At 36.5% G+C, this 15530-nt stretch overlaps 1 protein-coding gene and 1 long non-coding RNA gene across 6 annotated transcripts in view; one reads left to right on the top strand and one right to left on the bottom strand.

Annotated features, from left to right (window-relative positions):
- Positions 1 to 15530, bottom strand: part of LOC100890909 (dynein heavy chain domain-containing protein 1) — a 73879-nt gene that overhangs the window by 43394 nt on the left and 14955 nt on the right. For all 5 annotated transcript variants that reach the window (XM_030990403.1, XM_030990404.1, XM_030990405.1 and 2 more), the window contains exons 4-6: positions 14942 to 15076; positions 1404 to 1549; positions 625 to 775 (exon numbers count right to left, since the gene is read on the bottom strand). In XM_030990403.1, coding sequence (XP_030846263.1) covers positions 625 to 775; positions 1404 to 1549; positions 14942 to 15076 — 432 coding nt within the window. The remainder of the gene's footprint in view (positions 1 to 624; positions 776 to 1403; positions 1550 to 14941; positions 15077 to 15530) is intronic.
- On the top strand, positions 9669 to 11380 carry LOC115926061. Its single transcript, XR_004064951.1, has 2 exons — positions 9669 to 10466; positions 10941 to 11380. It is a non-coding gene; the product is annotated as an uncharacterized LOC115926061 (long non-coding RNA).

Here is a 15530-nt window from a genome sequence, read left to right as displayed (position 1 = left end):
AACACACACATAAAAGATTTTGCAATATCAGATATATAGCAATGACCTTGAACAAGACAAATTAAGGCACATGTACATGTACATGTACACTTTACATAAGACTGGAACAATCTTTTTCAAGTCCTAATCTTACACCCCCCCCCTTTTTTTTTTACCTTTTTTTTTCTTCAAACTGTTAAAAGCCTTCATTATAAAAACTTATAATGTAAAGAGTCTTTTGAGCACACTGGATACAAAACAGTTGGCCTACTACCCCTTGAAGAATGAAAGTGATCAGAAATAAGACATGAAACCATCACCAATTAAGTGGGGTTTTTTGTGGATAGATGGAGTGTACTGGATGAAAAAGACAAATAAAAAGAGTGCTATCGAAAGAAATGTGAAAAAAGTCATTTAGGATATGAAATCTGAAATATAATACTGTTTCAGTGCTGTAAATGAATGATCAATTTTTGTAATGAAGTAGTGTAAATTTCAGAGAGTCTCTCGTAAAAACTTGAAAATATCATTCCTCCCTTAGTACAACAAATGGATGAAAAATTTCACAAATGTTCAACTGGATGTAATGATAACATTCAGACAAAGAATAATTTGAAAGTGAGAGATGTGTTTAAATGAAAATACCTTCTTGGTCCCCATCGTTGGTCCCTGTAGCGCCCTCTGTAGGGGGTTCAGCTTCATCTGTTGCTGTATTCATCGTGGGTGTAGGGGAGACCGGCAAGGGAGGGGTAGATGGTTGGGCGGAGTCATCCTGTTCCTCGATTATCTCAGTCTCCTGGTCATAAACAAAAAATGCATGATTTGAATGTACTTTTTCGCTGACCATACTAGTGTAGCATACCACATGGAGTTTTTTTTTTCATATTCTAGCGGAGGTATTCTGATAACTATTTTATCTTGGATTTAATAGTGAAAAGTGGAGAGTAACCTTTGCCCATTTAGAACCCACTGCACCAGGGAGAAACCCTGGTGTAGTGGTCCACCTGCAAACCCAAATCAGTTATATCCAGAGAAGTGACCCAAAGGTTTATACACTGGTTAAAGTTTGCCAAATAATGATTAATTTAATAATAATAATAATAAAAAAAAAATAATAATAATAATAATAATAAAATAATAATAATAATTATAACAATAATGCAATAATGATGATGATAATGATGATGACGATGAAGACAAAAATATCTCAGTGAAAGTAAACATCTATCATTACATGAACATATATATGAAAAAGTAACTTTCTTCTATTTCAGTTGTGTATTTCCACCCCATTGTGTGTTGCCGTTTAAATAATTTCATACTTACAAATTTTCATCATGCTGTATCTCTTATATCATTTCTTTTACTCAAATATACATGTATTATCTATATTAAAAAATAGATTTCTACTTTGGGACACATACCTCCCCTTTCTCTGGATCTGGAACAGGATCTGGAACAGGATCTGGAACTGGGATGGGAGGTGGGCTAGGTCTATATCTCTTTGGGGGACCACCACAGAAATGAGTCTGAATGACCTCTTCCAGGGTATTCCGAAACCAGGATTGGTCTGCAGAGTAAATATGAATAGAAATACATGTAACAATAAGGATAGACTGACAATACATTCTTGCCCATAAAGTTGGATATTTTTTTCTTCAGAATCTTATTGATCAATCTTTATGACTCTTTAGATCAATCAATCCAGTTCTAATTAGAAGATATAAACTCTATTTATGAAAAATAAACTATGTTGTCACAAACTTTTCATTAAAAGAGGTAAGGCTAATTTATTCCAACTTTATAGGCAACAGCCCAAGTATTTCCACAAAGACAAAATGGTCACTGGTCACTGGGAATCCCATTACACTGAACTAAAAATTTCTATTTTACTAGCATGGTATAAAAACAGATTGCCATCAAATTATTTGACATAAAAATATATGAATTTGATTTAATTCACACATTCTTTTGAAACACAATCATTGTCTTTCATACACAGATAAACAACAAACAATACTGTGTCAACTATTAACACATTGCAACTACAAAACTATATATCATATGAAATAATACACAGCTGCATGGACTATTATAAACCCATTCCAAAAAAAAAGTAGACTTTCCAAAAAAGTCTAAAAAAATGGACCGTTTCATGCAATTTCAGATGGTCTAAAATAATACTTTTTCACTCAAATAGAACCAAATTTCTTGGGTTACAGAAAATAATGGTCCTTACCTTTGTCGTTATAGAATATTGTTCTTGCAAGTATCCATCAAAGGTTCGTCGATTGCCACACTTTGATCTGTACAAGGTTTGTCGATTGCCACACTTTATTCTTACCAACGTTCGTCGATCGCCGCACTTTACTTTGACCAAGGTTCGTCGATTGCCACACCTTGATCTGTCCAAGGTTTGTCGATCGCCACACTTTACTTTGACCAAGGTTCGTCGATTGCCACACTTTGATCTGTACAAGGTTCGTCGATTGCCACACTTTATTCTTACCAACGTTCGTCGATCGCCGCACTTTACTTTGACCAAGGTTCGTCGATTGCCACACCTTGATCTGTCCAAGGTTTGTCGATCGCCACACTTTACTTTGACCAAGGTTCGTCGATTGCCACACTTTGATCTGTACAAGGTTCGTCGATTGCCACACTTTATTCTTACCAACGTTCGTCGATCGCCGCACTTTACTTTGACCAAGGTTTGTCGATTGCCACACTTTAATCTGTACAAGGTTCGTCGATTGCCACACTTTATTCTTACCAACGTTCGTGGATCGCTGCACTTTACTTTGACCAAGGTTCGTCGATTGCCACACCTTGATCTGTCCAAGGTTTGTCGATCGCCACACTTTACTTTGACCAAGGTTCGTCGATTGCCACACTTTGATCTGTACAAGGTTTGTCGATTGCCACACTTTATTCTTACCAACGTTCGTCGATCGCCGCACTTTACTTTGACCAAGGTTCGTCGATTGCCACACTTAATTCTTTCCAAGGTTTGTCGATCGCCGCACTATACTTTGACCAAGGTTCGTCAATTGCCACACCTTGATCTGTCCAAGGTTTGTCGATCGCCACACTTTATTCCGACCAAGGTTCGTCGATAGCCACACTCTACTCTTACCAAGTTTCGTCGATTGCCACACCTTGAACTGTCCAAGGTTTGTCGATCGCCACACTTTATTATTACCAAGATTCGTCGATCGCCACCCTTTACTCTGTCCAAGGTTCGTCGATTGCCACACCTTGATCTTTCCAAGGTTTGTCGATCGCCTCACTTGACTATTACTAAGGTTCGTCGATCGCCACACTCTACTCTGACCAAGGTTTGTCGGTCGCCGCACTCTACTTTGACCAAGGTTTGTCGATCGCCACACTTGACTATAACTAAGGTTCGTCGATTGCCACACTTCACTCTTAACAAGGTTCCTCATTCACCATACTTGACTCTTCCCAAGACGAAAATCCAATTGAAACCAATTGAACACCAATTGAAATTTCAATTGGTTTCAATTGGTTTCAATTGGTCTCAATAGGTCTCAATAGGTTTTAACAGGTTTCAATGGGACCTCAGATGTTTTCAATTGGTCCAGATTGGCCCCATTGGACAAATTGGCCCCATTGGCCCCATTGGCCTAGGCCCCATTAGACTTTAATGGGTCCCCAATTGGTTTCAATTGGTCCGGATTGGCCCCATTGGACAAATTGGCCCCATTGGCCCCATTGGCCTATGCCCCATTAGACTTTAATGGGTCCCCAATTGGTTTCAATTGGACCAATTGGCCTTAATTTGGACTTCAATTGGTCCCATTGAAACCAATTGGCCAATTGAAACCAACAAATCTAGGCATCTCATGAATATTCATTATCACTTTACACGTGTCACAGAAAAAATAATTTATCATGATTTGTTAAGCAAATTATGACAATGCACATCAATTTTGTGATTTCTTTATTCCTTCAGCAATTATTAACCAATAGATTATTTTGTCTGATCATGTTACAATTACATTCACGTTTTAGCAATAGATATATTGATTTATATATTGATTATATGATTACTAACCAAAAAACAATATACATATTTAGTATATATATTTGTACGAGCCATTGGCACTGTAAATGAAACTCTTGAATTCACTTCAAATGATCTTTGTGATGAAGTTAATGCAAACGAGATTGGAATATACCTAATTGGTGGACAGTTGCCAATATCGATTATGAAGTATCAATAATTTATCACTGGTTCTTCTAACTGGATCGAGTTACCAATTGAATCCCCATTGAATGCCCCCATTGAATCCCAATTCAATACCAATTGGCAATTTGGAGTAAATGGAAAGTGAAACAATGGGTACCCATTGAAACCAATTGGCGATTGGTCCCCATTGGAACCAATTGGCAATTGGTCCCCAATTTGGAGTAAATGGAAAGTGAAACAATGGGTACCCATTGAAACCAATTGGCAATTGGTCCCCATTGGAACCAATGGCAATGGGTCCCCATTGGTTTCAATGGGTACCCATTGTTTCACTTTCCATTTACTCCAAATTGGATTCAATGGGGACATTCAATGGGGATTCAATTGGATTTTCGTCTTGGGTTACGAGGGTTTGTCAAGAAAAAAAGTGTCCCCCCCCCCCCCAATAATATTAAAACATGTCTTAATTTGATACCAGTGTTTGAAAAAAAGGAGTATTTTTTTTAGACTCTATAACTCAGATTCTACTTCATTTCAAGCCAAATTTCCTTCCCAAGTGTGCAACAGAATTGCAAAAGCTCATTTACTGTGCAGGGGCAGACACTCTTTCCCCTCCCCTCCAAACACACCTCCTGTCACTTGGTCTCTATGCTCCCTCGGGAATCGGTCTTGTCTGCATCTGGTATATCTTGTTCATGTTGTTGTATCATAAGTATATGTGGTGTTATGCTTTAAATGGGCATGAACATTAATTCTTGGCGTGCATATTTTGGTATAATTATGTTTTCTTCATGACAAAAGTTTAACTTGATCACAATCGGTAAAATCATTATGCACTTAACCACATATAACTGAATTGTAGGACCGGTATGGACCAGATTGCACATTATTAAGAAGAAAATGCAAAATCTCCCTATCGTGGGAGAGGGAGACACCGCTCAAACATCCTCGGACCCTGCCCTCACCCACCCCCCCCCCCCCCCAACCCCCAACCCCCAGCTCAGTTGCTTCACTCCCTCACAAAGTCTCAAGCTCTAAGTTTGCAACCCTGCCAATCTTGCCATTATGCTATACCTGGTGATGAATGGATGAAGACTTTCTTCTGACCCCCAAAATTGTTTGCTCATTACAGCACTGTCAATGGCTATTAAGAATCATTGTAAATATGTATAAATAATACGTGAACAGAAATACTGTATGTATTCAAAGTCAATACAATTGACATATTATAAATATTGAAGATGCTTTAATTCAAGATCAATGAAGGCTACGTACTGGTTATAACTTCCAGCCCATTTTTAACATATCATGGGTATGACAAATTGCAAAATATTTGTCGTGTGGAAATGTAATTTGTGAATTACATGAAAGAATCATTATTTAGGTACAAAACAATTGCATACAATTCATCGCGTGTGGAATAACAGACTATAACAAACTACAACCACTTTGTTTTATACATTTACCTACATGCACAATAATGCCTATAATTAGAATTACCCAAACCTATAGGAATTATGCTGTGCAGTATATTTCATTCAGACAATTTATGACTATTCAATGCATATCGACACTGTGAACTTATTAAATATCATAAACGAACACATGCATTATATGCCGATAGGCCAAGTTTTGGAAACCATTCCCATCAAGACTCTGAAATCTCAATAAAATTGGTACAGCTTTTTGCATGGTATGTCTATAAACAATCACAATATTGAGAGCTTTTGAGATCAATGTTCAAGGTTGTCTTTGAACATCTTTGTCACTAATATACAAGAGGCACGAATGCCAAGTGAGTGGCTGCACAAGATTATAATGTATATTTTAGTTTAGAAACTACATGTATTCTCTTCAAGGCATAGTTCAGTTTTGGTATAGAGGGCTCTACACAAAACCAGCCGCCATTTTCTTTTTTAATGCTTCCTCTTTTAAAAAGAGGTTTTTGTGAGATATTAACACTGATAACACTATCACTGCCTGAAATACAAGACTATCACTATCAGGCATTGACCCCATTACCTCCCCCCTAAAAAGATACTCTCCTTGTGTATATGCATGGTACTGTTTTTTTTTTAAAACTATGACAAAATAGCTAAATGGCCCTTTGAGAGCCTGAAACTTTTCAAAGATAAAGAATTAGACATCAGTTACAACTTTTTCTTGTAGCATGGACCTAGATTGACCTCCCATAGGCCATAGCTTAATAAAAAAATGTTGCTTTATATGCATGAGGTATCCCTGAGCAGCAAATTGTTTACAGAATTTTGTAACAAAATTGACATACCATTTTGGTTTGAGCTGAAAAAAATATATAGCAACAAACAATTTGTTTTCTTCTTTCTATTGATGAATAATGAGCATGGGTGGATCTTAAAGAAAAATATCAGTAATCTGATTCAACTCCTGTATTTTAATGGAACAGAGCAATTGAAAATGGTGCTTCGGACGTTACATTTTCCGTAAACAATGTAGACCCTCATTTAACCCACTAGAACAATAAATTAATGAGATTGTATATGGTTTGAATGAGCTTATTAGTTACTCCAAGTGATTATATTGAAGGAAAATATAATTTATTTATAGTAGCGCTAATATTCGAAAAATACTCAAAATTTGAAAAAGTTGTCTCAAATTTTCTGTAAACAATTTTGTAACTTCCGAAACAACTTTGAATTTAAAGTAGTAGAAAATATATGAACTGCAGGACATATCTATCCTAACATTTTGTTAACATCACATGGCAGCTACCCACCAAAACAAAAAATTTGCAATACATTATTACAATACTATTTTATGGTTAAAACCAATGTTCCGCAATGTCCAAAGCAAAGAAACCCAATTAAATGATGATAATCCATATTTAAGGGTATCTAGAGTGAATAAATTGTTTTGAAATAAGTTATTATAAGTTTTAACACAAGTCAAATCACAAATCAGGCCTTTCAAATCAAATAATTTTTTGTAATCACAAGAAGGGTGTTTCCGATGTTACAATGGTGGTTGCACAAATTCTTGATGATGAGCAGTGTCTGATTCATTGAATGAATATTCATCCACATGATGAGTGAAGAGATCGCCATGTTGTTTTCTAGCGCCAACTTGATGATTTTCAGAAGATACATCATCAAGACTCAATTGTGATATATCCATAGCATCAATAGACAAATCGTCCTCACTGAGTGAAGTCGAGGGAGCAAATTTTTGCTTTTTCTTGGGAGTACTGGCAGCAATACATACTGGTGCTTCTGCCAGGTCTACATCATGCAGACTTAGTTGCAATAAATCTTGTAGTAACTCACTCATAAATACTGCCTGAATGAAAATCCATGTCATCGATAGACAGATCATGAATATGATTAATCCCTAGCTGCTGCTGTAGCCATGTTAGAGTCTTAGACTTAATTGTTATATCTGACAATATAATGATTATTTTCAATCATGATATATGATTGATTGATATTCACAGAGATTAAGTTTTTAAAGTTTTTCAATGCAGTGAATGACTCCTGTCAGTAGGCCTATAATGTAGACTTTCTGCTAATTACTACATGCTCTACAGAAAATACTTCCACTATCCACCTCCCTGCACGATATATCATTGGCCAGAAGTACATCACCTCATCTGCAATGAGTTGGCAATGTAGGTTGATGCACTGTGTTGGTTTGGGAGTACGATTATGGTGTTTGCATTTGCTCTGTGTGCGTGTGCGTGTGTGTGTGTGTGTGTAAGTGTGTGGGAGCGCGTGCGAGTGAGTGGATGTATGTAAAACTTGTGGCAGGGGCATTATGACATTACGAAAAGCTCTCGTTGTACCCCACCACTATAGCACAGCAGTCAATGTAATCTGGTGGGGTAGCACTACCCCAGTTTTGTTTCTCTCGTTAAAACTTTGAGAGAGCTACTAGGCACCAATGGAAATATGATGGGGTTTTACTACCCAGTCAGACCGCAGCGCTCGCCAAATCGCCCGTATTTATTCAAGTCGTATGCACGTTTTTGCTCCTCATGAATACGTAATAAGCAAAAACATGGCACAGTTCTCATCTTTCTGCTATGCTCAGGATTCATATAATGACATTGAATTCGTCATGAATATTGAGCCAGAACTATAGACATTATAATGTACTATTCAATAAATAGTGAGTGAAGTTTCAAAATTTGAAATTTGGCTTACCACATAATGTAGATATTTTCCTAACATAATATTATACTTCCTGTCAATGTCTGTCTCAATACCACTACCCCACTTTCGATTCTCTCCTTAAAAACTTGGACAGAGCCTTGAGGCTCTAAGTGAGAGATTTAAGATATTGGATTGCAGTGGGACTCTTCATCATCTTACGTAATACTAGTGTAAACAAACTCTTACTGGGGTCTGCCTGAAAGGAAATGAGAAGTAGGAAATAAGTATTTTACTTGTTTTAAGATATTTTCATGTCCTAAAGTCACTAATAATTTAGATGAAGACCAAAATGAAAGTTCGAACGAAGCAAAATGACCCATAATTGGCAATATAACAACAATTTTAACTCTGGCAGCAACCCCTGCATGTGTCTTTCTCCCTTCTCCCTTCCTTTCCCCTTGTATCATGCTTATCTCTCTCTCGCTATCACCTCATCAAGGTCTCGGTGGGGGTGGATTACAGCGCTAGTGTTTACTTAGGGCTTATCACAATCTCAGCTCTAGTACAAGTAGAAATGGTGAAAGTCAAATGGGGGTTTCAATTTTAAACGACGAGTTTTCGTCATGACAGATAAACTTTGTTATGTTAATTGTCAAGGGTATGGAGTTATACAATAATAAATCCATGTTTTGAGGAGGGAACTTTTGCTTCTGTAGGTTTGTTTGTTCATAGACTTAAAACATGTAAGTCTATGGTTTGATAAATAGAGGTCAAGGAATTTAGGAAATGTTAGTTTTGAGCACACTCTTCCACCTACCATTTGAAATCAATTCATGAATGAAATTATATGCTCTTCCAAAGAATAGAATTACAGCTTTTCTAAATCTAAATAAAACAAAATTGTTATGTATCAATTTGAAATAAAAACCTGCAGACTGTGAATGTACATTTACAGTAATTGAAACTTTTTTATAAATAAAATACATGATATATGCAGAAGCAAGCAAATCAGAAATATCAAGTATAGTCATGAAATCCTAATTAAAATTTGAGCACAAGGCCTCAAAATCCATGCATTACCCCAAAGTTAACATGAAGCGGAAAATATGCTCAGAAGCGATGAAGATCGAGGTTGGATACATGCTTGTAGGTATTTTACATGGTTGAAAGTATGGCTGAAACTCTGTAGCAGCAGCCATGCACTGATTCAAAATTTAGGACTGATCCATGCAGCCTGCTATAGCAAAAAAAAACATGCGCAATAATAATTAAGATGCCTTTTTGTCAAGTTGTGTTATCACCGAACAAACACACTCTCTGACCCATCAAAAATTAAGCTTTAGTCTAAAAGAAATGGTCTCTTTACTATGAAATATATCCCAATATCTCCATGGAAGTCTATGTAGGCCTATTGTTGTGTTGGGATCGGTGTGTTATGTTATTGGTGGTAGGAGAGGTACATCAATAAATATGAAGAAGTAAGGATAGACTATATTAAGAGTATTTATTATCTCCAAACTTTGGAGACTCGAATCGGTCACCTCATTATGAACTTCCACATTGTAAAATACAAGATGAAGAGAGAGCCAGCTAGAAAGAAGGTCTTGATCAAATGGAGATCAAAACTAAACTCCTCTCTACAAAGCCAGAACATGTCATAATTTATACAGAAGGATACAAAATGGATATGAGGGTAGGTTACATTGTGTCAAAGGAACAAAAACAAGTTCCCTCTCACAGTCATTTAGCTAACACATGTAATCTGTTCTGGGAAAGGGTCTTATGAAACAAAGGGGGTTTTGGTTATTGGGAGAAAGACAGGAACTCTTTTGTTTTGGAGGTTTGGGGGCTCTCATCGAGTGTATACAATTTGGGGTTTATTTGGCTAGAATAAGTTATTAAACAAATGTCTTGGAAGGAGGTCTGGTATTTTGCAGGGTGGGTCTTATCTGTATTGGGGCATAAACTGAGTGATATTACATATTATTACCGAGGGGTGTAGACTTGTACTACCATTACATAACACTATATAAAGGAATTGGTGTGCACCTAAACTTGGACTGCAATTTTAAGAAGGATACATCATTCTGGATAATCACCATTCGTTCATCATTTCTTTCCTGGGCCTTGATAACTGCATAGATAAGGTGAGAATATTTCTTCTAAGGTATTGATAGTTGCTCACTCAATGCAATTAAAGTATATAGATTATTATTAATGCATGACATATTTCAGCATGAATATTTGTGTTTAACATCTATAATGTACAATAGCCTAGTATATGTGTTATAAATGATTTAAAGATGTATGTGCTCCATTGTTATGATTGTAATTTTGCAAATGACCTTGTATGTAGTGTAACGGCATGATCGAAACCAAAAAGGTACAAAAAGTTTGAAGTTGAAGACTATCAGGCCAAATAGGAATTATTCATGAATCAGTTCAACAAAAAGTATGATGATGCGCCCAGCACCAATCCTGCTTGCATCAGAAAGAAAGAAAAAAAAAATTGTTATTGTCTTGGTTTGTAGAATAATCTCATTTTGCATATCATTCTTGACATGTTTGAACTGTTTATATAAAATTACTAACCAATAATTCAAATGTTTTTTCCATTGCAGCTTCACCTGTGGAATGGAAAAACTGTTGTCGAAGGAGACTGGGTGGCTGTGTTTTATTCAGGCAGCAGATTTCCCCCCATTGGACAAGTTTCGCACCTGGACAATGTAAATGGTATTGCCTCTGTCCGATTTCTGAAAGGGCGGAGGCTTTCCAAGACAGATGTTCAGGACGTGGAGAATCAGTTTATCATTTGCACCCTTCGTGTACAGTACGTGCATGAAAAGGATGAATTTTTCACACACCCTCTTATGAAGGACAAAGTAGAAATTGCTAAACAAATGAATAGTGAATTTCATATGTGACTCCCTTTCCTCAAACCCACATAAAGTGGCCAGATATATGTGCTATGAGCCAAAATGTGTGAATTATAGTAGGCTTGTTGCATTTTGAGGTACGATGATTACTAAGGACACATATTCCTTGGATCAAAAAAAAAAAATTTCATCCAAACTCTGTATCTATGCAAATTAGGTCTAACTTCCATAATTTATGCAAATTTATTCATTGTAATATGATATTCCATTACAATGGTGTCTTTATTGACACATTTAAAAGAGAACATATTTTTTGGATCAAAAGATTTGTTTTGTTAAGCTCTGTTTATATGCAAATTAGGCCTAATTTGCATAATTTATTCAAATGTATCATAGGCATCGTTAAACAATGTTAAATCTGAGATGCACGGCCCTACGTGTTATCAGTGTCTGTGACATTGTGTAATATTGAAGCCCTAAAAAAAATCGCGCTTCAAAATGATCAAGAAGTGCCTCAAAAAAGTTTTTAAAAATCTGTGACCGGTTTTACCAAACTTGTTTTCCCCAATAGACTGTAGTGTGATTTTCCAATCATAAATATCTTAATAATCAGACAGGCGATCGGCTTGTAAAAGTCATGGGGTTCCTGATTCACCTAAAGGTTTATAATTATCATTGCAGCATGAGCTAACTCCAGGATTTTGTTTCAGAATCTAAAACAAAGTTACCGGATCCCTTTAATGGAAATGGAATATCTATTACAATGGTGTTTTTACCAAGATATTGGAATTTACATATTCCTTGGATCAAAAGAAGAAAATTAAGCCAGAGACACTCTGTATGTATGCAAATAAGCAAATTAGGCTTTATTTTGTGAGATAATGAAAAACTGAGTGTAAGACTTGAAAATGTCTACAATTTTAATGACAGACATTAAATGCATAATTTTGTATGAAAAATGGTTGAAACCACTGCTTTTTAGAGAGCACCCTCTTTTGTTTGAATGGCTTTTTTAAAAATAATGATGGGCCTTTTACTAAGTCACTTTTTCTTTACCTTTCGAGCATGGTGGTGTTGTACTTATGGTGGTGTTGTACTTATTTGTTTGTAATGTTATTGTGCATGTTTTGGATACTAAAGCTCGGCCTTGCCAAAACTATACCACCCCTTTAATGTAATCAGTGTAAAGGCATATCTTTTCAATGCTACACATTGATGATTTAGGGAGTAGAGAGAAATTAATGAACAGATGGATTTGTGATGTAACCAGTTGATTTTTCAACAAAATTAATATGTCCAACAGATAGGGTGCCCTTTCCAATGAAAACGATACCAAGAATAGTCCTTTTGGTAGTGTAGTTTTGCATCTCTTAGAGTGACACCATGTCAGGTTCCCTTTTTTGTCAATTTTTACCAAGTCAATGCGCCTTAGCGTCGAACAATGAGCAATACGTATGCCATTATTAGTGTGCATTCAGCTGTGTGCCAATGATGGGCATAGTTGCTCGATGATATGATGACAGGAACTGCGATTTATAAGGAAGTGACTTGGTAAAAATGGCAAAAGTGGGAACCTGACATGGTCTTACTTAAGACGTCTTACAACAAAAACTACTCGTCCAAAATTACTGTTCTTGGTATCGTTTCTCATCTGAACGGACATTCTATCCGGTGGACACAATCATTTTGTTACTTTATTTTGGAAAGTTCCCCATTGCATTGTTGTTGTTGTTGTTATTTTTTTTTTTTTTTTTTTTTTTTTTTTTGGGGGGGGGGGGGCTCCCTGTTAATACATAAACCATTGTTATCAGAGCTAGTTTAAAAGTTGTTTCAATGTAATTTGTAATGAGTGTAACAATGACAATTTTGTTTTCCTTCTATTTTTTTCATATATAGATAATGTTTAAATATCTGCATTACTGAAATGATCTTTGAATTTTTCAAATATTTCTATAACTAGAATATTCATGTTCCTATGATAATATTTTGAAAAACATAAGTCTTCCATATGTATTCATTTAATTCAAATAGTAATACAGACCTTTCACTCTGTAATAACAAGCATTTTTCACTTTCTTAAACCCATGTTACATTAACCCATTTATGAGTGGTTCCCAAAATGTCCTGAACAGGGGAACATGGACTGCAGTTGATTACCAGCACTTGTAAGAGTAATAATAAAGTGAATATCATATATATATATATATATATTTTGAATAAAAACTACTTTGTTGTTTCAAAGATTTGATTATGATTGATATACATTGTTCTGTATGAGATAAGTGTCACATTCAACAAACCTTGGACAGATCAAGGTGTGCCAATTGCATACCTCTGAAAGAGTAAAGTGTGGCGATCGACGAACCTTGGTAACAATGTGGCGTGGAGATCGACGAACCTTTGAAAGAGTAAAGTGTGGCAATCGACGAACCTTAGTAAGAGTATGGTGTGGCGATCGACAAACATTGGAAAGAGTAAAGTGTGGCGATCGACGAACCTTAGTAAGAGTATGGTGTGGCGATCAACGAAAATTGGGAAGAGTAAAGTGTGGCAATCGATGAACGTTGGTAAGAATAAAGTGTGGCAATCGACAAACCTTGGACAGATCAAGGTGTGGCAATCGACAAACCTTGGACAGATCAAGGTGGGGCAATCGACAAACCTTGGAAAGAGTAAAGTGTGGCAAACGACGAACGTTGGTAATAATAAAGTGTGGCGATCGACGAACCTTGGTAATAATAAAGTGTGGCGATCGACGAACCTTGATCAAAGAAAAGTGTGGCGATTGACGAACCTTGAAAAGAGTAAAGTGTGGCGACCGACGAGCCTTGAAAAGAGTAAAGTGCGGCGATCGACAAACCTTGGAAAGAGTGTGGCGATCGACTAGCCTTGGATAGATCAAGGTGTGGCGATCGACAAACTTTGGAAAGAGTAAAGTGTGGCGATCAACGAGCCTTGGAAAGAGTAAAGTGTGGCGACCGACGAGCCTTGGAAAGAGTAAAGTGCGGCGATCGACAAACCTTGGAAAGAGTAAAGTGTGGCGATCGACGAACCTTGGTCAAAGTAAAGTGTGGCGATCGAAAAACCTTGGACAGATCAAGGTGTGGCAATCGACGAACCTTGGTCAAAGTAAAGTGTGGCGATCGACAAACCTTGGACAGATCAAGGTGTGGCAATCGACGAACCTTGGTCAAAGTAAAGTGTGGCGATCGACGAACGTTGGTAAGAATAAAGTGTGGCAATCGACAAACCTTGTACAGATCAAAGTGTGGCAATCGACGAACCTTTGATGGATACTTGCAAGAACATTGTTCTATAACGACAAAGGTAAGGACCATTATTTTCTGTAACCCAAGAAATTTGGTTCTATTTGAGTGAAAAAGTATTATTTTAGACCATCTGAAATTGCATGAAACGGTCCATTTTTTTAGACTTTTTTGGAAAGTCTACTTTTTTTTTGGAATGGGTTTATATATACTCATGCAGTCACATATTTTGGGGAAGATATTTTAGTTGCTAAAGATCTTTAAAAGGCAAATCTACAATGTACAGTGAAACCTGTCTAGAAAGACCACCCAAGGGAGACAAGAAAAGTAGTCTTTATAGGCAGGTGGTCTTTGTAGACAGGTTCCTTTAGTACATGTTTCAACGAGAAACCATTCAAGGAAAACAAAAAATGTAGTCTTTGAAGACAGATGGTCACTAAAGCAGGTTCGACTGTACATACATTCTATGATTTATCTTACCATCTGTAGACACTATTCTGTCATAGTATGTTCTACAAGCCTCATGGCACCACAGTCTAATGACGGTTCTCATCATCGGAGGTGGGCCTTCTTTCTGGAGCTTCTCTGTTCTCCCTCTCCGGCTTCTATTGGCTCCTTCAGATGCAAAGTAGAGAAAAGACATTTATTTTAGTGAAATAATATACTTTCATTTTATTCATAAAATACACTCAATCCAAAAATGAGTATGTGTTAGAACTCTCCGGCTTCAATTGGTTCCTTGACAAGCAAAGAATAGAAAAGACATTTATTTAAGTGAAATAATTATCTAATTTTATTCATTACATACACTCAATCCAAAAATGTGTATGTTTTAGAACTCTCCACCCTCGATTCGTTCCTTGACAGGCAAAAAAGAGAAAAGTAATTTATTTTAGTGAAATAATGTAAATATTTTTTGTTTGTTCATTACATGCTGTACACTCAATCCAAAAATGTGTATGTGTAATTAGAACTGCATTAACAAATGTAGGTATTCCACTCTATGGTATCACATGATTTACGTCACATATACAAGTAGTCACTGGTTCTCGAAAATGTCACTTGAAGT

This window comes from Strongylocentrotus purpuratus, unplaced genomic scaffold, assembly GCF_000002235.5.
Source record: "Strongylocentrotus purpuratus isolate Spur 01 unplaced genomic scaffold, Spur_5.0 spur5_scaffold_19, whole genome shotgun sequence".
Lineage (NCBI taxonomy): Eukaryota > Metazoa > Echinodermata > Echinoidea > Camarodonta > Strongylocentrotidae > Strongylocentrotus > Strongylocentrotus purpuratus.
This window is presented reverse-complemented; position numbering and strand designations above follow the sequence as displayed.